Genomic DNA, 24781 nt, shown 5'->3' with positions numbered 1-24781 from the left:
ATAATGGAAAGAGAGAAGTTTTAGCTCACAATAACAAAATTACAGAAAATCTAATGCCATAATTATCTTAAAGATGATTTTAATAATTTAAGAATGTTGCATATGCAAAAGTGGTGCTAAGAGATTACTATTTTGAACCTCTCAGGCACTGTATCACAGGAGTGTGAAATACTGACTTGAATGATTGCAGAAAACAAGCTATGAGCATAAGCAATCTAATACTAGAAGTAAAACCAAAAATCATAATGATACATTGCTACCAAAAGATTTCAAAAGATACTCTTCTACCTAGAGCTTTTGTGCTCACTGGAAGCATACTTAGAAAACACACAGTTTTCTAACTTCCAGTACCATTCTATTAAAACTACAATTTACACTGTCTGACAGAGCTTGAGTACTCCATCAGAAAATACTCTAGCCCTTTTGCTTTATGCTCTGTCTGTCTCAAATGATCTGAACAGTAATGCGGCCTATGAGGATGGCAAGTATAGGAAGATAGAACTGAGAGCCATGGGTAATGACTACCATAGTATAATGCTAGGTCATCAACAGAGCATTCATGAGGCTGAATAAGTTTTATCCTTCTTTCTTTTTTCCCTTTGAGTTGTGACAAAGAAAATGTTTCACTAACCTAAAAAGAGGAAATATTATGTCTTTCTATACAGGCAAAATAGTATACATTATGAAATAATTATATTCAGTGTTCGATCTATGATAACAGAATCCTTTTTACTGAAGCTCAGTTGTAGCACATCAAAAGGAAGAGAGAACAGTCTACTATGTTTAGTAAATAATTATCACATAGTTATCACAATAATCATTTAACTCAAGAAGAATCATCACATACGTGAACACTGACTTTATTCTATAGTAGTATTGCTACTACTGAAACCCATCTTGCCTTTCTCCACCTTGAATTTTGGTGTACCGAATTCCCTACTTGGCAATACCTGGAGAAATAACATCTTTGAAATTTAATCCATCCATCTTTCAGTTAAAAGGTGAAAATGGGATGAATCAACTCTAACCAAGTAATAGATTTATAGCATAAATTCAAAAAATTGTTGAATTACAAACACTAAAATAATCAAATCCACCTTCACTCATGGCTTTACAGCTAATGTTTGCCCCTCACCTCAATAAGTCCTACCAATCATATGAGAAGCAGAGGATTTGCATGGGATCACTGTACAGATGGAAGAATTTAGGTTATTGTTATTTTTTTTTTTAATATGTAAGAATGAAATATTAGAAGAACTAATGCATAGAAAGTATTTCTCTTTAAAGATTGGTTACTCTATTGTTGTCTTCATATCTCTTAAAATTAAAATAACAATAATCACACCTGAAGACCTTGTCCATCTACGGTGATGGAATTTGCTCTCTGCATTTTGTTTCGTTCTCCCAGTTTGTTCATTTGCTGGGGACAACCTTTTTCTTTTTTCACCGTTGCCTGCCTTTCCTTCAGAAAAAAAAGAAAAAAAGAGAAAATTAAACATTTAAACACATTATATAATGCTACTAAATGATAACTAAGATCACACCTGTATGCTTTTTGACTAGAAAGTAATGTCAGATTCTGCTTTAATGAAAATGTGATCTCAGTCAAGCTACTACACAATGACTGTCCACCACAAAATATCTATTTGCCTGGACATTTCATAATGACTAGGCAGTAGATGGATAAAGGTGTGTAGTCACAAAACAAATTAATGCAATATGAAAAGATAATCTGACATTGCTAGGTTGGCATTCTGAAAATTAAAACCAATTATAAAAAATATGTCATCATTTAACAGATCAGTTATATTTCACAATTTCTAACTGCTAACAAAGGCTGGATGTTTCAATAGTATTTCACCACTTTCAACGAAATATACCTGTTCTAAAAGTATCATGATCATTTGACTGTCTATCTGTAAGAGGCTGACCTTTAAAGTAACTTTTTATAAAAAAGGCATTTTGTATCAGAAGGAAACCAGCTGAAGTTGTGATTCTACATTAGATTCTAAGCAGCTGTCAGCTTCTGATGGTGATATACAGCACAATCAGATTGTTTTTTGAAAGAGAAACGCTTAGAAGTTTGTGTGTTGTTGTCATCACATTCGCAACTCTTGTCAGGTCATTTCAGAAAACTCTGAAAGCAAAAATTGTCCTTGCTCTTTGCATGTCATTTATCCTATTTATAAACTGCACCCAGCATGTCCTTTTAGTTTGTCCAAAAATGCACCATAAATTAAGACAAGCAGATGTTTGTCAAATAGAATCAGTAAAACTAATCCTGACCGCTCTCCAGCCACTCTCCTCACTTCACATGAGCGAGGAGGCTTTCAATTGTCAGGGGAAAGGGCTGGCACAAAGCTGCTGCACTGGAAAAGAACATGAAGGACACTGTTGCATCCCCTGCAATTGCTTTTTATAAATATTTCATTAAACATTAACCATTTACATTCCATACCAGCTCAAATCCATCTCTGGGGTACCTCTGATAAAGCCTGAGGGATTGCACACACAATTAATCCACGTCACTTTTTCTCTAGCAGTTTAAACTGGTAAGAAGCAATGACACAGATTCCCCGGGGAGGAATGGAATAGATCCTAGCTTAACACTATGCCTTTCCAGAATCACCATAACACAGATGTTTCTCACCACTGTTTTTCTATCATCGTTGGTTTCCTTAAATTTGAACACCACTCTAGTCTCAATCTAATCCTGAAGCAAACAGTGGTCCAAGTCACCCCTGACTGTTCTGGATAGTCAGGCACTTTGCAGAACTGTGGCAATATGCTGATGATACCAACATGTGAGGAGTGGCTGACACATCAGAAGGCTGCACAGCCATTCAGCAAGATGAGGGCAAGTGGAGTGTTAAGTGGAGAGAAAGCTAACAAGGTTCAACAAGTGCAAATGTAGAGTCCTACGCATGGGACTGGTATAGATCAGAGGCTGACCTGCTAGAAAAGGAGCTCTGCAAAGAAGTTTCTGGGTTCCCCGGTGGACAGCAAATCAACTATGAGCCAATAGTACGCCGTTGTGGCCACGAAAGACAATAAAAAAAGGCATGGTCAGAGGGTTGAGGGAGGTGACATCTGGAGTTCTTGGCTCTCTTCTAGAAAGAGTCTAGTAGGGATCCACAAAGACGATGAGGAGCCTGGAGCATCTCCCTTATGAGGAAAGGCTGGGAGACCTGGGATTGTTCAGCCCAAAGCAGAGAGAACTGAGAAGGGATCTTATCAATGTTTATAAATATCTAAAAGGCATTTGTCAGGAGGATGGGTACAAGCTAATTTCAGTGATGCTCAGCAACAGAACAAGAGGCAACTTGCACAAATTGGAACACATGAAGCACCAATTGAACATGAGAAAAAGCTTCTTTACTTAGAGAGTGACAGAGCACTGGAAAAAGCTACCCAGAGTAGAGTTTCCTTCTCTGGAGATATTCAAAACCCACTTGGATACTTTCCAGTGCAACCTACTCTAGGGAACCAGCATTAGTACAGTGGAGCTGGACTAGAACTCCAAAGGTCCTTTCTAATCCCTGTGATTCTACGATTCTATAATTAATTACCTATAAAAGGCAATCTAAAAAAACTATGTTTCAGGAAATAAATGAGGGAGTCCACGCAAGGAGACTTCTAAGAAGTTAGTTAACAGAGTTCTTGGAGACTTTGAATAACCTGACTATTTCAAAAGGAGATCCAAGCGTCTAGACTACCATGTCATTGCTTTACATAGAAAACAGTAGAAACAACTAAAGCAATGAAAATCAGCCCTAAGTTTTAGAATGCTGTCTGAGAATTCAGCAGCTCTGTGTTTATGTGCTTCATGATTTTTAGAAAATAGAACTAGTTTCTAAGGCATCTGTTTCTGACTAGTTTTTGAGCACGCAAACAGAGTGCTTGTGAACTAATACAAATGCCCAATGATATTGGTTAGTGCTAAAGTATGAAACTTCAGTGTGAAGGAAACTTCATAACTCAGTACATATTTAAAAAGTAGCTTTGATGTTTCAAACAACTCTACTCTTAAAAGTAAACACACTTTATATAAATTGAGTATAACACCATAAACAGAATTTTATATTATCTAATCTTATAAGGCCAAAACTGGATATTGCAAAATATTCAGAAATTAAATGAGATTTCAGAAGTGCAAACACATGAATAGTATAAAATTGCAATTCATAACAAAAATTACAGAAGGAGAGAGGATTTTTTAAAAGTCTAGACAGTTCAAAATTAACAGAAAGGAACAGATTTGACATATAGAGGATGGGTATTTTAAAAGCTTAAAAACACCATTCAAAAGAGACCTTATAAAGTGTGGCATCAAAATTCTTCTTTTACCTAGATAAAAAGTATTTATATGCTGTTGAAAACTGTCTTTGCATTAAGGATGCTTACCACAATAACGAAAACTTCTGTTATCAACCATTTTTGACCAAAATCCAGTAACAATTACTTTAAAGTAAATTTTTGATACTGTTCTTTGTCCTAGCATGAAACAAGACAGCAAATATCCTCATTTGGCCTGGGCTCCATGACTGCTGGAACAACAACATGCTTTCCACAATTTACATTACCTGTCCCACAAGAAAAACAATTGCTTGCCTTACAGATCAAAACAATTCCTCCTGAGCAGTGACCATAAAAATCAGGCCATATACTCCACACAATTTAAAGGAAAAGGTATATTCTTGATATAGAATTCCCTAAAGTGTTATAAAAAAATCAAATATGGATATTTGATGACACCATACTTGAAGGTCTACTTTTCCAAAGAGCACTAATATAGTGTTTCCTATCATCCCTCTTTCTATCAGGAACCACAGTGTAACACTACTAAGATATCCAAGATTGTCAGGAACTAACAAGTGCCATTCTCATATCAAGTCATAACAGTTTAACAAAAACTTCTTTGGATAATATTCTACAAGCTCTAGCAACGTTAACATAAATTTAACATGCACTGAGGAAATGGTTTTAAAAATGCAAACATTTATTTTTCAGCATAAGAAATACTGACACAACAACTGTGCTGTATTTAATATCTTCTCTAATTGAAGCATACAAAATGAACAATGCATCTGTGAATGACTTTGTTTAGTGAACATGCATGAGGTTGACAGAGATATTGAATACAGCATTTTAAAAGCTATTGTACATTTTGATGGCTCAAAGAATTGTGAACTTTTCTGTTCTTTTGGCATATGCGAGAGCAAATACCTTTCAAAACAGTACTTACCAAAAAAATATTTTCCACCCATTTTTAAACATCTCACACTCTCTTTTCTCCCCTTGAACTCCCACACTGAGATCACTACCCATTAACTGAGAGGATGGAGCTTCTAGGATTCAGAACTGCTCCAGAAAGCACCATCAGATAATAACTACCCAGTTGTATCTATCTTTCACTAATCCAAATAAGAATTAAAGAATTGATGAGACAGGGCCTTCCAAACGACAACACAGAACACCATGCCTAGATTTATAGTTCAGCCCCAAAATGCACTTTTAGCAAGAAAAATGTACATTATCATGATCCGTTAGTATTTGTGCACACAAGGATGCCTCCCATTACGCACCTCAGGGAGCAAACCTCCTAAAGTGGGTAGCGTCTGTTGGAAAAAAAGAAGGTTAGGCTTCAGTACCAAACAGCTGAGATGGCAAGGGGCACTGCAAGAGCTCTCACGAGGAACCTTACCTTGCAGCAGTTGTATTCCACAACTAATGTACATTGTGCTTCACCCCCACCCCTGCAATGTATTTGCACATCCTGAAACATTACTCCCCTAGTGTTTTACATTACATAATTCATATTCCAGGAATAGTATGTATGATCATTTTATCAATAACTGAAAGTATTATGAAATCTGAGAACTATACTACTTCATACAATAAAATAAGGTACTTGGTACTTAGGGAATGCTCTATTTCATCTTCTAAGTCTTTGAAACCTCATTCAGTGTAACTTATTTACAAAGTTCTCTTCTATTAAAGTGGACAAGGTATAAAATATATACAATCTAAACAGTATTTCTACCCTTTCTTTGCATAAACAGTCTTTTCCTTTACACAAAAGTGACATTTAGAAATATGAAACTCATGAGAAAACAGAATAGAATACTAATGGCTTACTAATTATCTGTTTACATTTTATCTGCTGACATGGAATCCACTGCCTGTACAGCAAAAATTATTTTTTTCCACCTTCTCTCTTATTCAATTTGTATGAATCTGTAGTTTTCTTAATTGTTTTGAAAACAACTGTGATAATACATAACAGTACATTTTTAGAATTTGTACATTAAATATACTCAACTAATAGTTACTAATACTAATATTCACTAATGGTTTTATATCATTACACAATTTGCCAAGTAACTACTGAAAACATCACATGATTTCTGTATACTTTTACAGTATACACCTACAGATAATGTATGTACTTAAAAGCCCAGAATATGTGTGCATAAGATATATTTATCAGAGGAATCTGATCATGGAAGATGATCTGATGGAATCCACAGAATGTCATGCAAAAATATCCTCAAATGTTTGCAGCACGAAGGTAATGGAAATAAACACACGTCTTAATACCAGACTGAAGTTTAGAGTTTTTTAAATAAATTGGAGGAAGGTTGGGTTGGTGTTCTTTAAAGGATGGTCCTTGACTCCATAGAGCTACTTTTTTTAGTGGGAGTCTCCAAGACATGCAAAATTTCATCTTTAGTATGCAAAGAGATATTAGATCAAGTACTCCTACACTCACTGTCATTTTGTAGATCTATGCTGTATTCAAGAGTCTGCTTATAAAAATTCTCATCCACTTAATTCCTGCCCACAGTTATACAGTATCTGAAGAGAATCAGTCAGACAATCTGAAAACCAAAAATGAGCCCCGCCAACACACACACACACACACAAGAAAAAAAAAAAAAAAAAGCAAAACAAAAAAACCCAAAGCCAAATCAATCAAACAAACAAAACAGAAAAACAGAAACTAACAATAAACAAACTAAAAAATACCCTAGGGTGCAATCTATTTGTAATAGCTATTTGATGTTACATCCATCTATGATTTAGATGCATCTGTAATTATATATGCGTGTGTGAATACACACACACACACATTGCACCACACAATCTGAAGGATGTAAATATATTTCAATCATTAGTACCCTTAATATATGAAAAAAAATAGCTCTAGATTGGAGACTGTCATTTGGGAATGCTCTCTAAAATATTTCTCTGATTCAAAACAAGACTGCTCTCAACAAGGAACTGCTATATGGTAACCTTATATACACATTACATTACTTGTTTAATATATCTTAATAAAGATGGAATGTATCACATATCAAAATTACTATCAAGTATTCCTCATTTAGCATGTTTGTCCTAGTTCATTTAGTTTGTTGAAGATAACTTGCCTGTTATCTTGCACCCACTGAATGTTATCATCAGCATGCTCCAACACTACAACGAAAACTTATTTTACTTGCAACCTAAAATGAACTTGTGCTATAGTAGGCAGTAATACACATTGTCTGAGAGAGAGCTGCAAAAATAATTTGAAAATATACTTACTAGATCCTTACTTACAAGGTCCTGTACTTGGGTGAGGGCAATCTCAAACAAGAATACTGATTGGGTGATGAGCAGATAAAGAACACCCTATGGGAAAGGACTTGGGGGCACTGGTGGATGTACTGGTGGACATGAACCAGTACTGTGCACCTGCAACTCAGAAAGCCAACTGTACCCTGAAGTTCATCAAAAGAGGGGTGGCCAGCAGAGAGAGACTGTACCCTCCTCTACTCTGACTTTGTGAGGCCCCTATCTGGAGTACTGGGTTCAGCTCTATGGCTCCCAGTACAAGAAAGGAGCTGTTATAGTGGGTGCAGAGGAGGGCCACAAAGATGATCAGAAGGCTGGAGCACCTCTCCTACATAGACGGGATGGGGGATTTGGATTTATTCAGCCTGAAGAGGAGAAAGCTCCTCATTGCAGCCCTGCAGTACTCGAAGGGACCTAAACGAAAGACAAAATATGGCATATGAAAATTCTTTTCTCAGAGGGTGATGAGACACTGGAGCACATTGTCCAGAGAAGCTGTGAATGCCCTTCCCTGGAGGTGTTCAAGGCCAGGTTGGATGGAGCTTTGAGTGATATGGTCTAGTGTGTGGTGTTGCTGACAACAGCTGGGTGCTGGAAGTAGATGATCTTAATGGTCCTTCCAGCCCAAAACATTCTATAATTCTATATAGGCACTCCAATAGGAGAGGTGTAGAGCACTCCAATAGGAGAGAAAGTAAGAAATAAACGTAGGGACAGGCAATAGTAATGAGTTGTGGGCAGGCAACTAGATATAAATTAAAATGATTGAATGGCTGCCATTTCAGTTTATCAGCATCTTATTATTTTAACATTGAACTGTGTTTGCCGAACAGATAATTAGTTAGGAAGATACATTTTCCTCCAGGGCAATTATTAATTTCCTTTTGACTTCAAAGAAATGAAAAAGCTCTTAGTGTAGATAAGCACACCATTATATTTCACGTCTGTTTTAGATTTGCAGAGAACCAAATCTGCAACACGATACACAACTGAAAAGGAAAAAAAAAAACCACTTTTTTTTCATCTGTTTCAATTGCTAAACCATTACCTAATATTCATAACCAGATTAAAATTTACACACACACACACGCCAGCAGAAGCATATAAATTCAAGTAGTTGTTCTTGTGGTATCTTGTACGTTGAAAAACTCGGCAGAAGGCTAGTACTCAAATTCAAAGAAACAGGCTATTCATAGAGATGCTTACACACTACACTGACTTCTTGTACTCTGTGTTGAGCTTCTATTCAACTGAGTTAACACTGTTCTCTACTGTAACAAAAACAGAAAAATCATTTTAGGATTAAAAAAACTGGAAAAGGGATTAAAGAAAGCTCATTTTTCAACCAGGAACTGTTCAGTCCCTTTTGATATCTGTACATTTATGCTTTCCTATGTGAGCAACATTTAACTATCACAGAAAAATACTACCAATAAAGCATATTATCAGACATGAAAAAGTATCTATTTTACTATGTTGCAATTATAGAACAGGCATGAGCTATTTATTCTCCCTAAATACTTCTAGAGAAATAAAACTATTGTACAGTATTTTCAGCTTTAAACTGCATTAGTTTTTTTCCAGCACAACACACTTCCTATATTTACACAAAAATCACAGAAGTGTGAAGCTATAGATCATAATGTATATTGTTTAGTTTCACAAGGCACAGAGCTTGGCTAAAACATGTCATTTGCTGTGTCATTATGTGCCTAAACAGGACTAACTATAAACAGATTTTTTGAACATTGTTATTTATGTTCTTGTACAACAAAAAACAAAATCCTAGCCCAAATCAGATAAATGTGTCATTGCCATACAGCTAAATATATTTTAAGGGGTCAAGTGAACTATACTTATGATTACATTTTACATTTCTATTTTATATTATTATGTGTAGATGGTGTATACAGTGATTTTATATATAAAATTTATGCTTATATGACTTTGTCCTAAAATATTTTAAATATTGCCACTAGGCAAAAGAAAAAAACAAATTCACTTATTAGAAAGAAGTTTCAAACTTCTTACCATCCCAGAATGCTGGAAAATGAAGTTGAAAATCAAACAGAAGTAAATTTATCCAATTTAAAATTTTATTTTGTTCACTTCTTGCCTTTTATATTTCACCAGAATCTCCCCCTTTGAAATAACTGGTTACTATGGAGATGGTGGTAACTCACATATAGTAATGCTCACACTGCTTTTGAGGCATCTTATGTCTTACAATTCATCCCACGATTACCTCTTTTTTTTTTTTTTTCCACTCCAAAATTAATAGTTTTAAATGTAGTTTACAAAATCAATGAAAGAAATTAAATTTAAAAAATTCATTTTAAAACTCACAGAAATGATATTTTGATAGGAATCAAAATAATCATACTTAATTAAATATATATATGCTTTATAGGCATTTATTAGATGAACTGTTATTAGACAAAACTTTCTATTTTGTTGGAAATAGAAAATTCTAGTTGTTTCTCTATATAATTAAAAAATAGAATATCCTATATATTCATCAGTAAATGGAGTAAAGAAAAGTATTAAATAAAGAAGTCAAAAGGTATGGCAGTATTCCCCTTCTGTGTTTTAAAACAGGTGGACTGGGGACAGCAGTGATATCAGAGAGAAAGACCAATTTTTTTCTTCTCTAGTCACTCATCTCATTCCAATACTCAGTTTTTAACCTGGTTATGATCTCATTCTGCACTCTTAGTAGGCTAGGATTCAATTGAGTTAAAGATTTTTAAACTCACTGACAGTCAACCTTATCATGAACTTTCATTATACGCATGTAATTAATTGGGTCCAATGAACAAGATCAGTACTGAGTTATAGACTTTTCCCCCCCACCATATAATTAGAATATAATTACCCACAGGATATCAGAATGATGCAAAACCTTTCCTCTAAATGTGCCCTCATTAGGAAACAAGTCTCAATGTACATTTATTCAATCAGTATGAATTAATTTAAATGTTACTGAAATAAAAGAGAATAGCTTTAAAGCGTATCTGACATCTATTAAAAGACTATCACTTGAGATCTCTACACACAGTTTATAATAGAACTCATTTAACTCAAGCAAAAAAACTTCACTGTATAATCCTTATATACAGTAAACAAAAAGTAAAAAGGACTAGTGGACTAAAAAGTAAAAAGTATAGTGGACAAAATAAAAAGTATAGTGGACTATATTCCATTAAACATCTAAAAGTACTGCAACGAGATATGAAAAATCTTTATGTGGAACTGAATCTAGACAGATGCATGATTATTTCACAACATACACAATAACTTCTGCATGAGTTTCCCTATGGTTTCTTAACAATTTCTAGTGTGAAAAGAAAAAAAAGAAATGTCATCCTCTGTGATACTAACATCAGGAAGAACAGGCTTTTTAGCTTATTCTTCAAAGTTGCTACAGTGGCTTTTGACATCAACGGAAATGGAAAAAAAATGTGGACTGGGACACCAAGTTGCAGTGGAGAGGCCAACCCTGTTGGTTTGGTAACTCTGGTACAATATATATTGCTGTGAAGTGCAATTTATGAAAAAAATTCTCTTTATTTTTTCAGAAAGAATCTAGGCTGGACAAGAAATGAAGAAATTACATGTAAAGGATGAGAAATACATATAAATAAGAATGTCCTTATTTCCATATGGGAAACGAGAAGGGATTTTTCCTGTACTGTTGAGGGAACAACTTTAAGAAGGTTTCTCTGTCAGAGGTGAACTTTGACACTTTTCTGGAAGAAGTCTGGAATTCCAAACGATGGATGGAAAAGAAGCCAAAGCTTTTGACAGATCAAACGTAAACTATTTTTCAACTTGTCATATTGTCTTTCCCACAACTACCTTAACTTCTTATAGGTGAGTGAATTCATTTTGGCTGGGATAGAGTTAATTTCTTCTTAGTAGTTTGCATGGTGTTGTGTGGATTTGTTACAAAAACATCAGTGAAACACCAGTGCTTTAGCTGTTTCTGAACAGTGCAGCATCAAGGCCTTTGCTGTTTGTCACACTATCTTGTCAGTAATAGTAGGATGAGGGGGACACAAATATGGGAGAGGACATAGTGGAGAAAGCTGACACAGTTAACCTAAGATATATTATCTAGATGATCTTACAGCTGATCTTACAGATGATCTTACAGCCTGTCTGATTCATGATTTGCAACGTCTTAACGCACCATTTCTATTAACAGGCACACTTACTATTACATCTTCAGAAAATTTCAGTGACTGTATGTTCACTGTTTTTGCTGTCAGTGAAAGTGCTGGTTTCACATTCACTGAGGCCCTATATTTCTCAAAAGGAACCCCCTTAGCAGGAAATGGGAGAAACTAATTAAAAAATTACTGAGATAAATAATATGTACAATGTAATAAAACATTTTTAAGAGGAATTCCTAGTAGATAGGTCACTGATGTATTTATTTGTAATATTCTCAGGATTTTAATACATTTTGAAAGAAAATAGATCAACAAATATACTACAAAACTATCAGGCTCCCATCACATCAAAACATATTTTCTATTCTAAACAATGTATAAACATAGTGCTGAAATACTTGTTTCATGTTACATCATTAGTATGCAATACTGAAATATGATTCTGATACAGGAAAACATTTATTTCTGCTTATGTCTTCCAAATTTGCAGATAAAACAAACCTATTCAAGGATGACTTTGACTCTAGAGTGGTTTTATCTATCCTCTAAACTACTTAACTAAACTCAAATTATGGAATAAAAATCTTAATTCTGCTACATCTCTTCCTCCTCTGAAAAGAAAATGGAGTTACACAAATACATGTAATCGAAGATGAAATTTCATGCAGAGGCTTTATTCAGTTTATAAAAATGGCAAACAATAAATAACAATAAAACAAAACCTGTCTAATAACAAAAACAGAATTTCTACATTTTAATATGACCTAAAAACCTGAAAATTAAATAAAGTAATGGAAAATGCAATCATCTGATAAACTTAAAATAATATTTTTGAAATTACTATTCAGAACATGCCCAGATAATATCAAAACGTCATTACAGATAAACAATAAAACTACTCTTCTGACTTTTTTTAAATACGTAAAAATATTTAATAAATATCAAAACCAGCTTTCCACTTTTTTACCTTCATTAACAGCTATGGGATACTACTAGTTTACACATGCTGAGGAACAAACTCTAGGATTCCTTCCGTATCAGGTTGACAAGTAAACAGTGAAAGGATTATTCCAAAAATAAACATATATATTACTACTAATCAGAAAGAGGTTTAAGATTAGCAGGCAAATTTTTGTACTTTCTTTTACTACTAAAATCATTCTTTAAATCTAGGAATTTATTACTGTTACTCTTTAAATATATTTAAAGTAAGAGAACCACATGCCTGTTCTGTTATATGATGATGCTATGACTTTCATCAGCAGAAAACATCCAATTTAATCTCTGAAAACATAAGTTAATTCTGAAGACCTCTTTTTTTCATCATAAGCTGCTCAGGTCTTTTCAGTACCACCTACATATACAGCATGCATTTTTATTTTCACTGAATTGAGTTATTGTTTTTGTGGACAGAGAAATTTACTGTCCACTACTGCAGAATAAAATATACCATAATGTTGATGCATAGCTTACTGCAAGGCCCGTGTCATCATTCTAGGTAACCTCCGGCTTAGATCAGAGACCTCAGCATTGCAGATATACAATATGCATCCCAAGCAAAAACTGTCCATAAGAATAACTTCATTATTCTGGGAAGTTGGATCTATAAAAGATGTAAAACGTAGAAGTGTTCTGCCTATACAGTTTCTGGTAAGTACAGTCTGAGTAAGTGATAAAACCTGAGTCAGCTTCAGTTATAATATGCCCTACAGAAAGTTCATTCTCACACGAACGAAAATGCAATATACAGAGGATCAAGCACAACTGCACCTATAGCTAATCAGCCAGAATTACCCATTAGGTTTAAGGTTCACACAGTCCTCTAACAAATCCTCTGTAAGTCAGTTCCGCATCATTTCAGCTGTTAACTATGACAGAATCTTACATCTAGAATAAAAATACAGACAACTCACCAATACTACTGGGCAGATTGATGTGGGTGGTAAAATATGGTCCTTCAAAGGTCCACAGTCACATTCAGGTTTTAGATGTGAAGCACATTTATTATGCAACTACGAGAAGACAGAAAATAAATACTCAGCTTTGGTATTTCGCTACTATAGTCTGTGCATTCTAGAATTGAGTGAGTTTAGATATGCTAAATTAATCTCATTATTCCTAGAGTACTAGAAGGAAAATGAAACACTGAAGGGGAAAGCCTCTTAGGATTGACAAAAACAGTGAATTTATATTGAAGCAAAGAACGGTGAATCAAAATGCTTCACAGTTTAGAAACTGCACGTATAGTCCAGCACACAAAATGAGAGTTTTGCATGACAGTAAAGTAACATCAGCACAGTACTACTGGTAAACTAAACTTTCATTTCAACTTCTTACACTGAGAAAGACTTCTGTTCTACTGCCAGGGGGCAATTCAGATTAATTTGGGGCAGCCTTTGGCATTATTAGTATAACTCTCTTCCCTACATGAAGCTTATAAACTCACCACTGATTCAATTGTGATGCTAAAATATCTTTGAAAATAGACACAAGACAAAAAAGAAAATCAGATAAGAATATCTAAGAGCTCTAAGTTATCTTGGAGAAATCATTCCATTGACTACTGAGGAATGTGAACTACCCTCCTTTTTCTACTTCACTCCTAGCATTCAGCCAGCTTTCATGAAAGCAATGAGATATATTCTATGCTGAGAATATGGAAAGAAAATCCACAAGTCTTCTGACTGAAAGAGCATTGACTTAATTCTATATTGATAAAAAGATGGGAAGGAAAAATGTGTATATAACTTCAAAAGAAAATGCCAATAAATTAATAATCATATATTTAAATATTTTGCATTATCAATCAAAAATTGTTACCAATTACTTAGGATTTAATTCAAATCAAACATGTCTAAATAGAATATTTCAACATATATATCCAACCTCACAGTACAAAGGCTCAGTTCTGTACCTGGATCTTGCAAAGCATTGACATTTACTAGTACACTTCACAATACTATTAGAGACAGCCACAATAAAATACTACAAATTTATATTGTGAGATCTGATGAAAGTTTACTACTTTTGCACTGAATAAACTGTTCATTAAAATGTTTGTACAGTAAGTATGAATATTTTATTTTGGAGAAGATATGTATATTTGCATCAAAAGATAATAAAACCCATACATTTTGAAGTAGAAGTCTGATTTATCAGGTGATCAAACTGGTTTAATGGGTAGCACACAGTATTAATTCATAGGGTTGAATAGCTGCTAAAGAATCTGTAGTTCAATAGCTGCAACTGTAAATCACATTTTATCAAACAACTGACTCATTTTTCCCTTAGATGATATAACTACGTCAGTTGAACTCTATGAAAATTATAATAAAACTATCTCAGCTATTGATGTATAAGCTTTACCAGTTATATATTCTTCATAAAGTTATCTGGAATAGTTAATGTTGACATAACATTTCTGTATATTGAACTAAATGGTACCTAACATTAGCCTTGTCCATTTTCATTTAAACTGCAAAGTTACCTTTCCAGGCAGTTACTTAGCAACAGAAAATAAAAGTCTAACGAGTTTCGATTTACTCTGAGTATTAAAGCCTTATTGTGAGGGTATTTTGGTAACCCTGTAATCTAAATCATTTGTCATGCTAATTCTCTAATTCAGTGTTATGGCTACTTGTACAATAATTAATGCACACTAGGCCACACTACATCAAATAAAAGTACCTTTGCAAATTCAGGGGTAATTAGCAGCTCTGTTACTCGGTGGCATGCAAACTTATCTATGAAAAAATAGCTTAATCTTCTTATTAGTCTCTGCTGATCATTGACAACACAACTGGTAAAATATATGTAGCTTTAATGAAAATAGCACTTTGACACAATAAAATAAAAGATGCATCTCTTCTCAAAAAATGATTTAGCAGATTTTAAAAATATTTCCCCCAAATTCCCTTTCCCTAAAACCTAGCTCGTTCAGAATATTATCAAAACCAATGTCAACATGTCAAATGTCTGCAAAGTAGAAAAAAAAACACAAATGTATTTGCTGTGAGGAAAGCTTGAGAAAAGAGACATTTACAAGATCATGGTGGATGAAAGAAATATGGAGTAGCTTGGCTAAAAACTCAGTATAACGTTATACTCAGTATAATCCTTAGTACCAAACATCTCTAAATTTGGGGATTTTAATCAGTGATTTCACTTTAAAGTGATCCTGTTAATTGCAAAAAGGAGAATATCTAAAAGGCTCAGAATTAGTTCCATAATAACTAACAGCCTCTTGCACTGCAAAAACACACTAGCAATTCTGTACAAGAGGTAAAATGAACGAATGGATGATGTGATGATAACTCCAAGATATCAATTTAAAAATCATGCCTCCATTTATTTGTCATTCAAAATTCAGGAATAAATTCATTAATTCCAATATGATATCAGTGAGAAGGCACAAAGGGATCTCTCTGCCCTAACTGTGCTGTCCATCCCTTGAACAAAAGACCTTCAGTTTATATACAAGCCTCCAGTATAAATCTAAGCAATTATTTTCTTACTAATTAAGAAAGTTAGTACTATTAACAAAAATAAGTCAAAACAAAAAACACCACCACAACAACAAAAAAACCACCATACAAAAAAAGTTCTTATGCAGAACTATAAGAAAATTGAATGAGAGACTGAAAGTAAGATCTAAATTACAGTGCTTCAATTTTTAAAAAATACCAATTTTTCACTTAGGTCATAAAAATTAAATGAAGAGATTAGTAAAATTATTCTGAAAACATAATATTAATCAGAAAATAAAAAATATTTAAAATACTGATAAAAATATAAGCACAGAATTATAAACTAGTATTTTTCATTCTGAATGTCAAAAAACATATATTTATTTTTAGTAAGAGTTTGGACAGATACCTAATTATTTAATTAAGTAGACTGATACCAAAGATACTTTCAAAAGAAGTAAGCTTCTTATACACAGTAACTTCAGTGAGAAATTCTGTCTCATTATCTCCTCAGTGTTTTTACTGCTTGTGAAAGTCCCCTGAATGGAGACATGCACCTTTAAGATGTAAAAACACCTTTACAAATTTGGTCCAGACTCACATTTGGATACACAAATAGAAGGACCTGCAGAATTTAAAGCTTCCTCTGACTTCAAGAGGGAACCTTATATACTATTTCTTATTAAGCCATATTATAAGGATGCAATCACACCTCTATCTAGAGCAGAACACTATTCAATTATCTACCTAAAGAGAGACGGCCATAGCCTAAATTTAATTATCTGCATTTCAAAATTTTGGATTGTGTCTAAATAAATTATCCACATTCTGACAACAATCTGGACTACATATTTGCTTTCTTCTAAAATATTCATTTCTAAGTGATCATAACAGCTTATATCTGAAAGTATTCTGGATCCATTTACTTTGATGATGTTTCATGTTTTGCATTCCTGTGTTAAGAAAATATGTCACAAAACATCCAAACTTGTATGTTGAAAACAAACACTCACAAATGCCTTAGTCTCGCATTATTATTTACAACACTGAAAAAACAACTGCTGTTCCATAACAACAACAATAATAACATCAGCCAAAAAAAAAAAAAAAAAAAAAAAAGCAGAAACCCTAGAATACCTTCCCACATAGATTTAAATCCTACACTACACTAGAAACAGAAATACTAGCATTGTTCTGTCTAGCATGAAGATCTCACTTATAAGGGCAGTGTTCCTTGAATGTCATTAGTTCCAGTTATTGGTTCCTGCTGAATAAGGAGTGCACAGAAGTTGTTATGTATCAGGCTTGGTGCACAGATTAGTATATTATCAAGATGCCTTTGCTATACTTGAAATCGCTGTATCCTACCAGATGTCCTCAATTTCATTTGCCTGACAGTACACCACAAATTAGGATTTTGCTCTAAGTTCACCACGACCTTGACTTTTATCAGTAATAAAAACTCTTTCACAAAGACTCTGTAATATATATTGGGAATTCTGTTATTTTAGAATGATGTACATTGTTCGTGTATCGTCTCGAAGCAGAGTACACATTTATTTGGTTACAACAATTACGTATTCCTATGAATATTCTGCATATATCTTAATATTCAAATATTTCTCAAATACACATTATCTGTTCCTCACAAAAAAAAAAAAAAAAAAAAAAAAAAAAAAAAAACCACTAAATTAGACTTCTTGAATTACGTGGCTATGAAAAAAATGCAGATTTCACTCTCTCCAAAATGTGCTAAAGGTCTTACTACAGAGCAAATACTCACTGTAATCTGACACCAAACACAGTGAAGTCCAGTCAAACCTTGGTAACATTTTATGGTTTTATGACATTTATCACATTTTGTTGGACAATTTCCTTCCACCCAGAAATGGTGCATTACCTGCAAAAGAAAAATGTGGTACATATTAGGTTACTAAACTAATAGGTAGATGGTAAAGGTAACATTGCCCCAAACTTACATCAGTATTCTTTTTGGACTTCACATATGTTTTGATGCAAGATGCAGGAGCTCTTGAGACACAGCGTTCATGGACTGTATACTTGCAAACTGAAAAAAGAAACGTGTTAATAGATGATAAAGCTATGATGTTCCTGACTAAATTTTTATGTAACAACTCTACCAGCATGTCATCTCTATACAATCAATCCAATCAGTCAATGAAAACTCAAACTAGACTGCTTTTTCCATGGAATACAAAAAGCCAATTAGAACAGGAAATACTATACATGTGAAAAATCCAAGAATGCACTATTATTGCATAACAGGAAATGCTTAATTAAATCAGAGCACACTACATTTTTTTGACAATAATTGCCAAATGACAAAAATATTAAAGACAAAGTCTGCCAAATGGCTTGGTGTCATCTGCTAGTAGAAGGAAATCTATATTTTACGAACTATAGGCATGAGAGCAGCTGGCAAGCACAAAAATAAAAGCCAACGAGTTTATGTTGCTCCTTCTATTGATTTATAAATCTTAAATGGTTGATTAGTCCATTTTCAGATAGCAATTGTTTTCTTGCATTCCATGTAATCACTCCAATTTAACTCTTTCTTTCCCAAATGCTGTGTTCCTCACACACACACCCTACACAAATCTGCATTAGACAACCACTGTTGCTAATTAGGTCTTTAAAGATCACCCTAGCTGCATTTGGAAAGCATGTGTCAGGGTTCAGTGATAAGAACTGACTTCCACTATAGCACCACGCCTAGCTGTAATGCTCAGCTAATACCTGTATTCAGTAGAGTCAACTATTAAAAACTGAGAATGAATTTCTCACTGCATGGTATATGTCTCATGCTTTTGACCTCAACAGCAATTAAGCACAAAGTACTACTAAACACCTTGCTTGCACCTATTACACAAACCCAGTGGGAGACACAGCCATTAATCAGACAAACTGCAGGGAGTAACATTGTTGATTGGACCATGGAGGGATGGTGAGGCCCCCTGCAGTTTCTTTTTTTTTTTTTCTCCCACACAATCTAAAATGCAAATAATGAAATCTATAGCAATGCTTTGAAAATACACAGGAGAAGCTAAGTGAGATAAAGAAAAAGAAGAGTAGTTTTCTAAGCAGACTCATGTCCCATCCTGACAACTGAAAGGAGTAAGTGGAAGTTCTTCAGCTTTTCTGAGACCATTCTACTCCCCAGATAAATGCCAAGTAAAACAACAAATTAACTTAGAAGAGGTACACTGAAGCAGAGAAAATTAAAGCTCTGGTAAAGCTGGTCGTTCTGAAGAGGTTTATTTTTTATAACTCATCTACACATTTGTAGTAACTACCAACAGAGATCGACACTGTTTGCTGAATAGAACTTTCTCTTTCAAACATGCGTGTGTTGTTTCCTCGCAAGGATAAAGTTTATGTCAGTTTCTCCTGAAAGGGTATTTAAAGAATGTAGCATCTCAAGATTGAAACCAATTCAGCGTTTAATATATGCTCCACTTACCATCATCAGCATTTCTTAATCTGAACTTTCTATTTATTCAAATTGCTTTTATTACCTTTATTAACATGTATCTCTCATTCCATAGCATTGCAAGTGAAATTATACAATGTGAAAACCAATACATAGGGATTTATATCTGAATTGGGTTTAAAGAGTTACGTGGTTCACAGAGGAGAGAAAAATGGCCAATTCCAAAACCATCATTCAGTAAGTCCAATTTCAAATTGGATCAATAGAACTGTACAGTTAGAAAGGTCCTGATCAGCTGTGATGGGCTTTTATATCAAAAGTGGAGAAACTAAGAAACTGATTAATTTATCAAAATTAATAATGAAAAGTGGCTTGAAAAAAGGATACTGTCATGAAGACAATATTCATTAATCTAACGCAGAAGGGCATTACACAAACAGATTAATTGGAACCATCTACCAGACATATTCAAATCAGATATTAGGTCCTTGTTTAATAAATAAATAAACAGATAAAGATTAACAACAAAAAAAAAAGTTACGGATCATCCATCTTTTGAAATATTCAAGCAGAGAAGAGGGATCTTTTGGCAAGATTTCTGGTATCAAAATACAGCGTGTGAGTTGGTGAACAAATTATTATGACATACACAGAACACAACTCAAGGAATTGAATTGTGGTAATTGCATCCAATTGTCTAAAGAAAGTCAGATAAGATACAGTATTTATTCTTCCTTCTTTTTTCGTATCAAAATCTATAATTAATTAATATGTAAATGAATGGTGAGAATGAGACTTATAATTGCAAACCAAGTAAACATGCAAAACTTTAGAAGTGTTAGTTATAAAATCTTGAAAACAAGTTGTGAGGAAACTGAGATTTTGACCTTTACAATTAACAAAACAAGAATTACAAGAAGCATTTGCATAAATAACTATTGGAATTAGATACTATGCAAGTATCTAAGTACACTTACTAAAGTACGTTTCCAATAAGAGACAAAGTATGCCTATTGACGAATATGAATAATTACTCACAAATACAAAAGAGGAACAATAAAATATAAGGTTGTGTTTTAAGCATATTACTTGTTAAGACAGAATAAATAAAAAATAATGCAGACAGAATCCAATGGGAATGTCCTAAAACAGCGAGTTATTAAAGTAGAGAAAACAGCAGTTTTTGAAGCCTCATATTCTAAAAAATTAAAAGTATAATCTGGAGCACTTAAGCACAGGAAACAAAGGAGAAAACATCACTGTGCTGGCAATGGGTTTGTACTGGGAAGCCACCAGTTCTTTATGCAGAAACTGCAACACTTGTAGGAAAAGCTATAAACACAGACACTGAAATGCTTATACTCACAAGAACAGCAGAGGCCCTGCTTGCCTACTCCGATTAGCATGTTCAAACAAAGATTACAGTAAGCAGGCTTGTTAAAGTGCTTCAGTCTCCATACATGCTGCCCATCATCTTTCACATTCTGCACACGACATAAAAGAAACAGATTTTACTTAATAAAATAAACAATGAAATATGTAAGTGCCAATAAAAATTGAAGATTGACTCAAGAATGTAAAATACAATCTGTTACTTCATTTAATACTCTGCACCAGATCACAGTATCATCATTCTAAATTCACAAGCAATGATATAATAAAAAAATTCTTCAGAAGCTCATAGATGTCCATGTGTTTCAAAAATGACTCAGAAAATAACACCAGGCTGGTGTCTACAGTGCAGAACAATGGTAGCACTAAATCTAGGATATGAAATTGTAATTAGTTTTAAAACCAACTAAAATTTGCTCTAGACTAATCCTAAAAATAAACATGCTACCACTAGGAAAGTAAAAATCTCCAAGTGCAACAACAGAAAAGATTTTGAAAACTTCACTGATATTCTTAAAGACTCTCAGAAAGGAACATGCACCATTATATATGAAGTGGGACATAACAACTAACCTAATCACAATAATACATATTGCCAGCTCTAATTTACACTAAGCTACTGCCAATAGTTAAACAAAAAGCAAGTATTTACAGGTGGGATTTACATTCTGGAGCTCTTCTCTAAAAACTTAATTCCGTTAATTTTTTTTTTTTTCCAGTTAGCTTTAGAGCTCAAATGCTGCATGGACAGACTAATCAACTCAGTAGCCCAGCTTAACTCACGCTTCAACTAAAACGTTAACAAATGTTATGAAATGTTTATGAAACTAAGCTTCCAGTTGCACAGTTCTCCCCCTTCCTTCTTAATGCAACCATTCTGGGATCTCAGTGTTGTTACATGGTTAGTAAAACGATGTGCATTTTTACAGATTGCAAATCATGAACAATTAATTCTGTAAATTCTAAATGTATTGGCAAATGTAGTTGTCAGGCTTTTTTTTTTTTTTTAATTATCAGAGGTTTTGAATTAAAAATGAGATTAACCTAATAACATTTCACTTTAAATCTATTATTTCAATGAATATAACATCCAGTAGAACAAAAGTTGTTCACATCCATCAGCTGGAAACAAGCTACAGTTGTTTGATTTTGAATATTACTGAATGCCATGTTCTTTTTGGTCATTTCATTACAAACATAAATTGGCACATATTTAAAGGGAAACAGATCAACATGTGGTTCTTATCCAGCTTCTAATTTCTCATATTAACCTACAAGAATGTTTGTCATCATGTATGTATAATGCTCCTGACATTCTTCAATAATATGATGGTTTTCACTTTCAATGTAAGTGGACATAAATTTTAATTTTAAAATATTGCGGTTTGTAAGCATGTACTGCATGAGTTATGTCCTTAAAAGTTTGTTTCTTTCTATTCTAGAAGATAGTTGTAAATGACAAGCCTAAAACAATGAAGAATTTCCTTGTGGAAAAAAGAAGAAAAAAAAGGAAAAAAAAATCAGCACTACAAGAAATCAGGAATACTTGGTTCAGTGGCAGGTCCAGGCCAGAACACAGTTTTGAATAATTTCTACAAATTACTTACAAACAAAATGAACTGAGATCAGCTTCAATAATTTGTTGAGATCAGAGCCCAAGTGGGGTTCCCTTATCCTACCAACAGGAGTTCAAATGCCATCTCTGGCCACTGGGCAATGTGTCCCCTTTCTGCAGAAAGATCAGAGTGGTTGCCTAATCTGAGATTCTCAGGCTGGCAGAATGTGGAAGTTTTGCAATTTCCCCTGAAGAAACAGAAATAGATTCTGCAGCTGTGGAGCCCTAGAAGCCTGTCAAGCTCCTCCATGACTGGCAGCTGAAGAGGATGTATTTCATTAAAAGGAGTCCTTCAGCTTCTTTTCTGATTTCTATTTTACTGCACCATTCAACATATTTTTAAATTATTATTAAACTACACACATTTGGTAAGGTAAGGTTCGAGTCTTCTGAAATAAAAGTTACTCACTAGAAAATAAATACCATGTATATCCTTCTGAGAAAAAACAAACAAACAAAAACAACAACAACAACAAAACAGTAAACAATTTACAGTTTCATTTCAACATATGTCACTAGGGTCATCAACAGATACAGTCATAAACTACAAGCATTTAAAATGCAGGCTCATGAATTTTGTCCACAAAAATATTTGCTATTTTTGACAAAATAACAATAATTCATGATTATGCATAAACATGCCCCTCTTCTACATGAGTTTTGTGTTACTTTTTAAATTTAAATTTTATTTTTAAAGAATGGCTATTGCATGTGAATATGTCACTTCTTATTTGAACAGAACATATGGACCAACTTAGCTGGCATTTTCCTTATCAGAAAAACAAATAAGTCTTGATGTGGGTGTTCTGCCAATTAAAACACTTAACTGTGTTACAGACTGCAACTGATGCAAATCCATTACATAAACACAATGCACTTTTGGAAAATAGCAAATTAAATTTTTGCTCTTGTGCACTGCCAAAAATCAGCAATAAAGTGCTGCATATGATTATGCATGCACATAACTTTTTAAAACACTGCCAGAGGGGAAAAAAAAAAAAAAGACATAACATGAAACAAAGCCCTCTCAATGCAAGTCTTTAAGTATGAATAAAATCCACAATTCTAACACATAGGTGCATTTACTGGCATTCAGTAATATTGCTTCCATATCCTGAGAAAGAGTTTAAAAACAAATAGTCATTAAGAAAATCTCAAAGCAGGGCAGGTACAGTAAAAATCTCTTCCTCACTTCATTATACATCACTAAAAATGAAGCCTCCATATGCCATATGCAGACTTCAGCACATAATGACAAGAGTAACATTTATTTTGTTAACAATGGCTCTCTTAACTTATGCTTCTGACCTTTCTGACACAAATTTGTTTGTAAGAGGGACCTGACCTTAAAAAGCAAATCAACTAAGAAAAAAGTCTTAGAATCGGTAGAAACTTTCATGGAATTTAGCTATACATCCCAAGTCAGATCGAATATAAATTTACCACTGCTTCTTAGATATTTGTAAATAAAAGACGACAAAGAGATCTTGAGGTTTCAAGCACAAAAACACAGATTCTGAGATTAAAAAAAAAAACAAACACCTAAATTGCAAGATTTTTTTTTATCCCAGCAAGTATCACCCCCAACAAAAATAGCTATAGAGACTGCAATACTAGCATGCTCAGTTGTTCCTATAAGACTCAGTAACAAGCAATCAAGGGAGAAGTATGTAAGGGAGTCTGCTAAGTTATTCTTTTGTGGCTTATTATTATTTTGCTTTTATTCCTTTTACAAATATTTATAGGATCTGAAGACATTTTTATGACTGATCTTTGAGTACTGTTCTGTTACCAGGAAAGTGAGAAGTGTCTATTAAATCACACAGCACCTCATCTAAATACAAATGCAGTTAAGTTCTACATTTCTTTGCTGGATTGTCAGCAAAGAATTCACATCAGATTTTTTGTTTCTTTTGGGTTTGCAGAGGGAGAGTTTAAAGTCTGTTTCAACAGGAAAAGGAGTAATCTCATTCAAGAGACATGACCTTTGGGAAAGTTCCTAAGTTCCAAGAATTTCACTGGGGTCAGTGCGGTGGGCGGGAGTGCACAAATGTGATTGGGG

General features: G+C 33.9%; 1 protein-coding gene across 2 annotated transcripts in view; it reads right to left on the bottom strand.

Annotated features, from left to right (window-relative positions):
- Positions 1-24781, bottom strand: part of DGKB (diacylglycerol kinase beta) — a 339578-nt gene that overhangs the window by 223580 nt on the left and 91217 nt on the right. The window contains exons 11-16 of one of the 2 annotated variants that reach the window (XM_090142730.1): positions 21079-21196; positions 18241-18329; positions 18045-18161; positions 13709-13807; positions 5586-5618; positions 1346-1462 (exon numbers count right to left, since the gene is read on the bottom strand). In XM_090142730.1, coding sequence (XP_089998856.1) covers positions 1346-1462; positions 5586-5618; positions 13709-13807; positions 18045-18161; positions 18241-18329; positions 21079-21196 — 573 coding nt within the window. The remainder of the gene's footprint in view (positions 1-1345; positions 1463-5585; positions 5619-13708; positions 13808-18044; positions 18162-18240; positions 18330-21078; positions 21197-24781) is intronic. The other variant, XM_090142731.1, reaches the window with a different exon arrangement.

Source organism: Phasianus colchicus, chromosome 6 (assembly GCF_987193195.1).
Source record: "Phasianus colchicus chromosome 6, bPhaCol1.hap1.1, whole genome shotgun sequence".
Classification (NCBI taxonomy): domain Eukaryota; kingdom Metazoa; phylum Chordata; class Aves; order Galliformes; family Phasianidae; genus Phasianus; species Phasianus colchicus.
The sequence above is the reverse complement of the archived record's forward strand: the minus strand, read 5'-3'. Positions and strand labels throughout refer to the sequence as shown.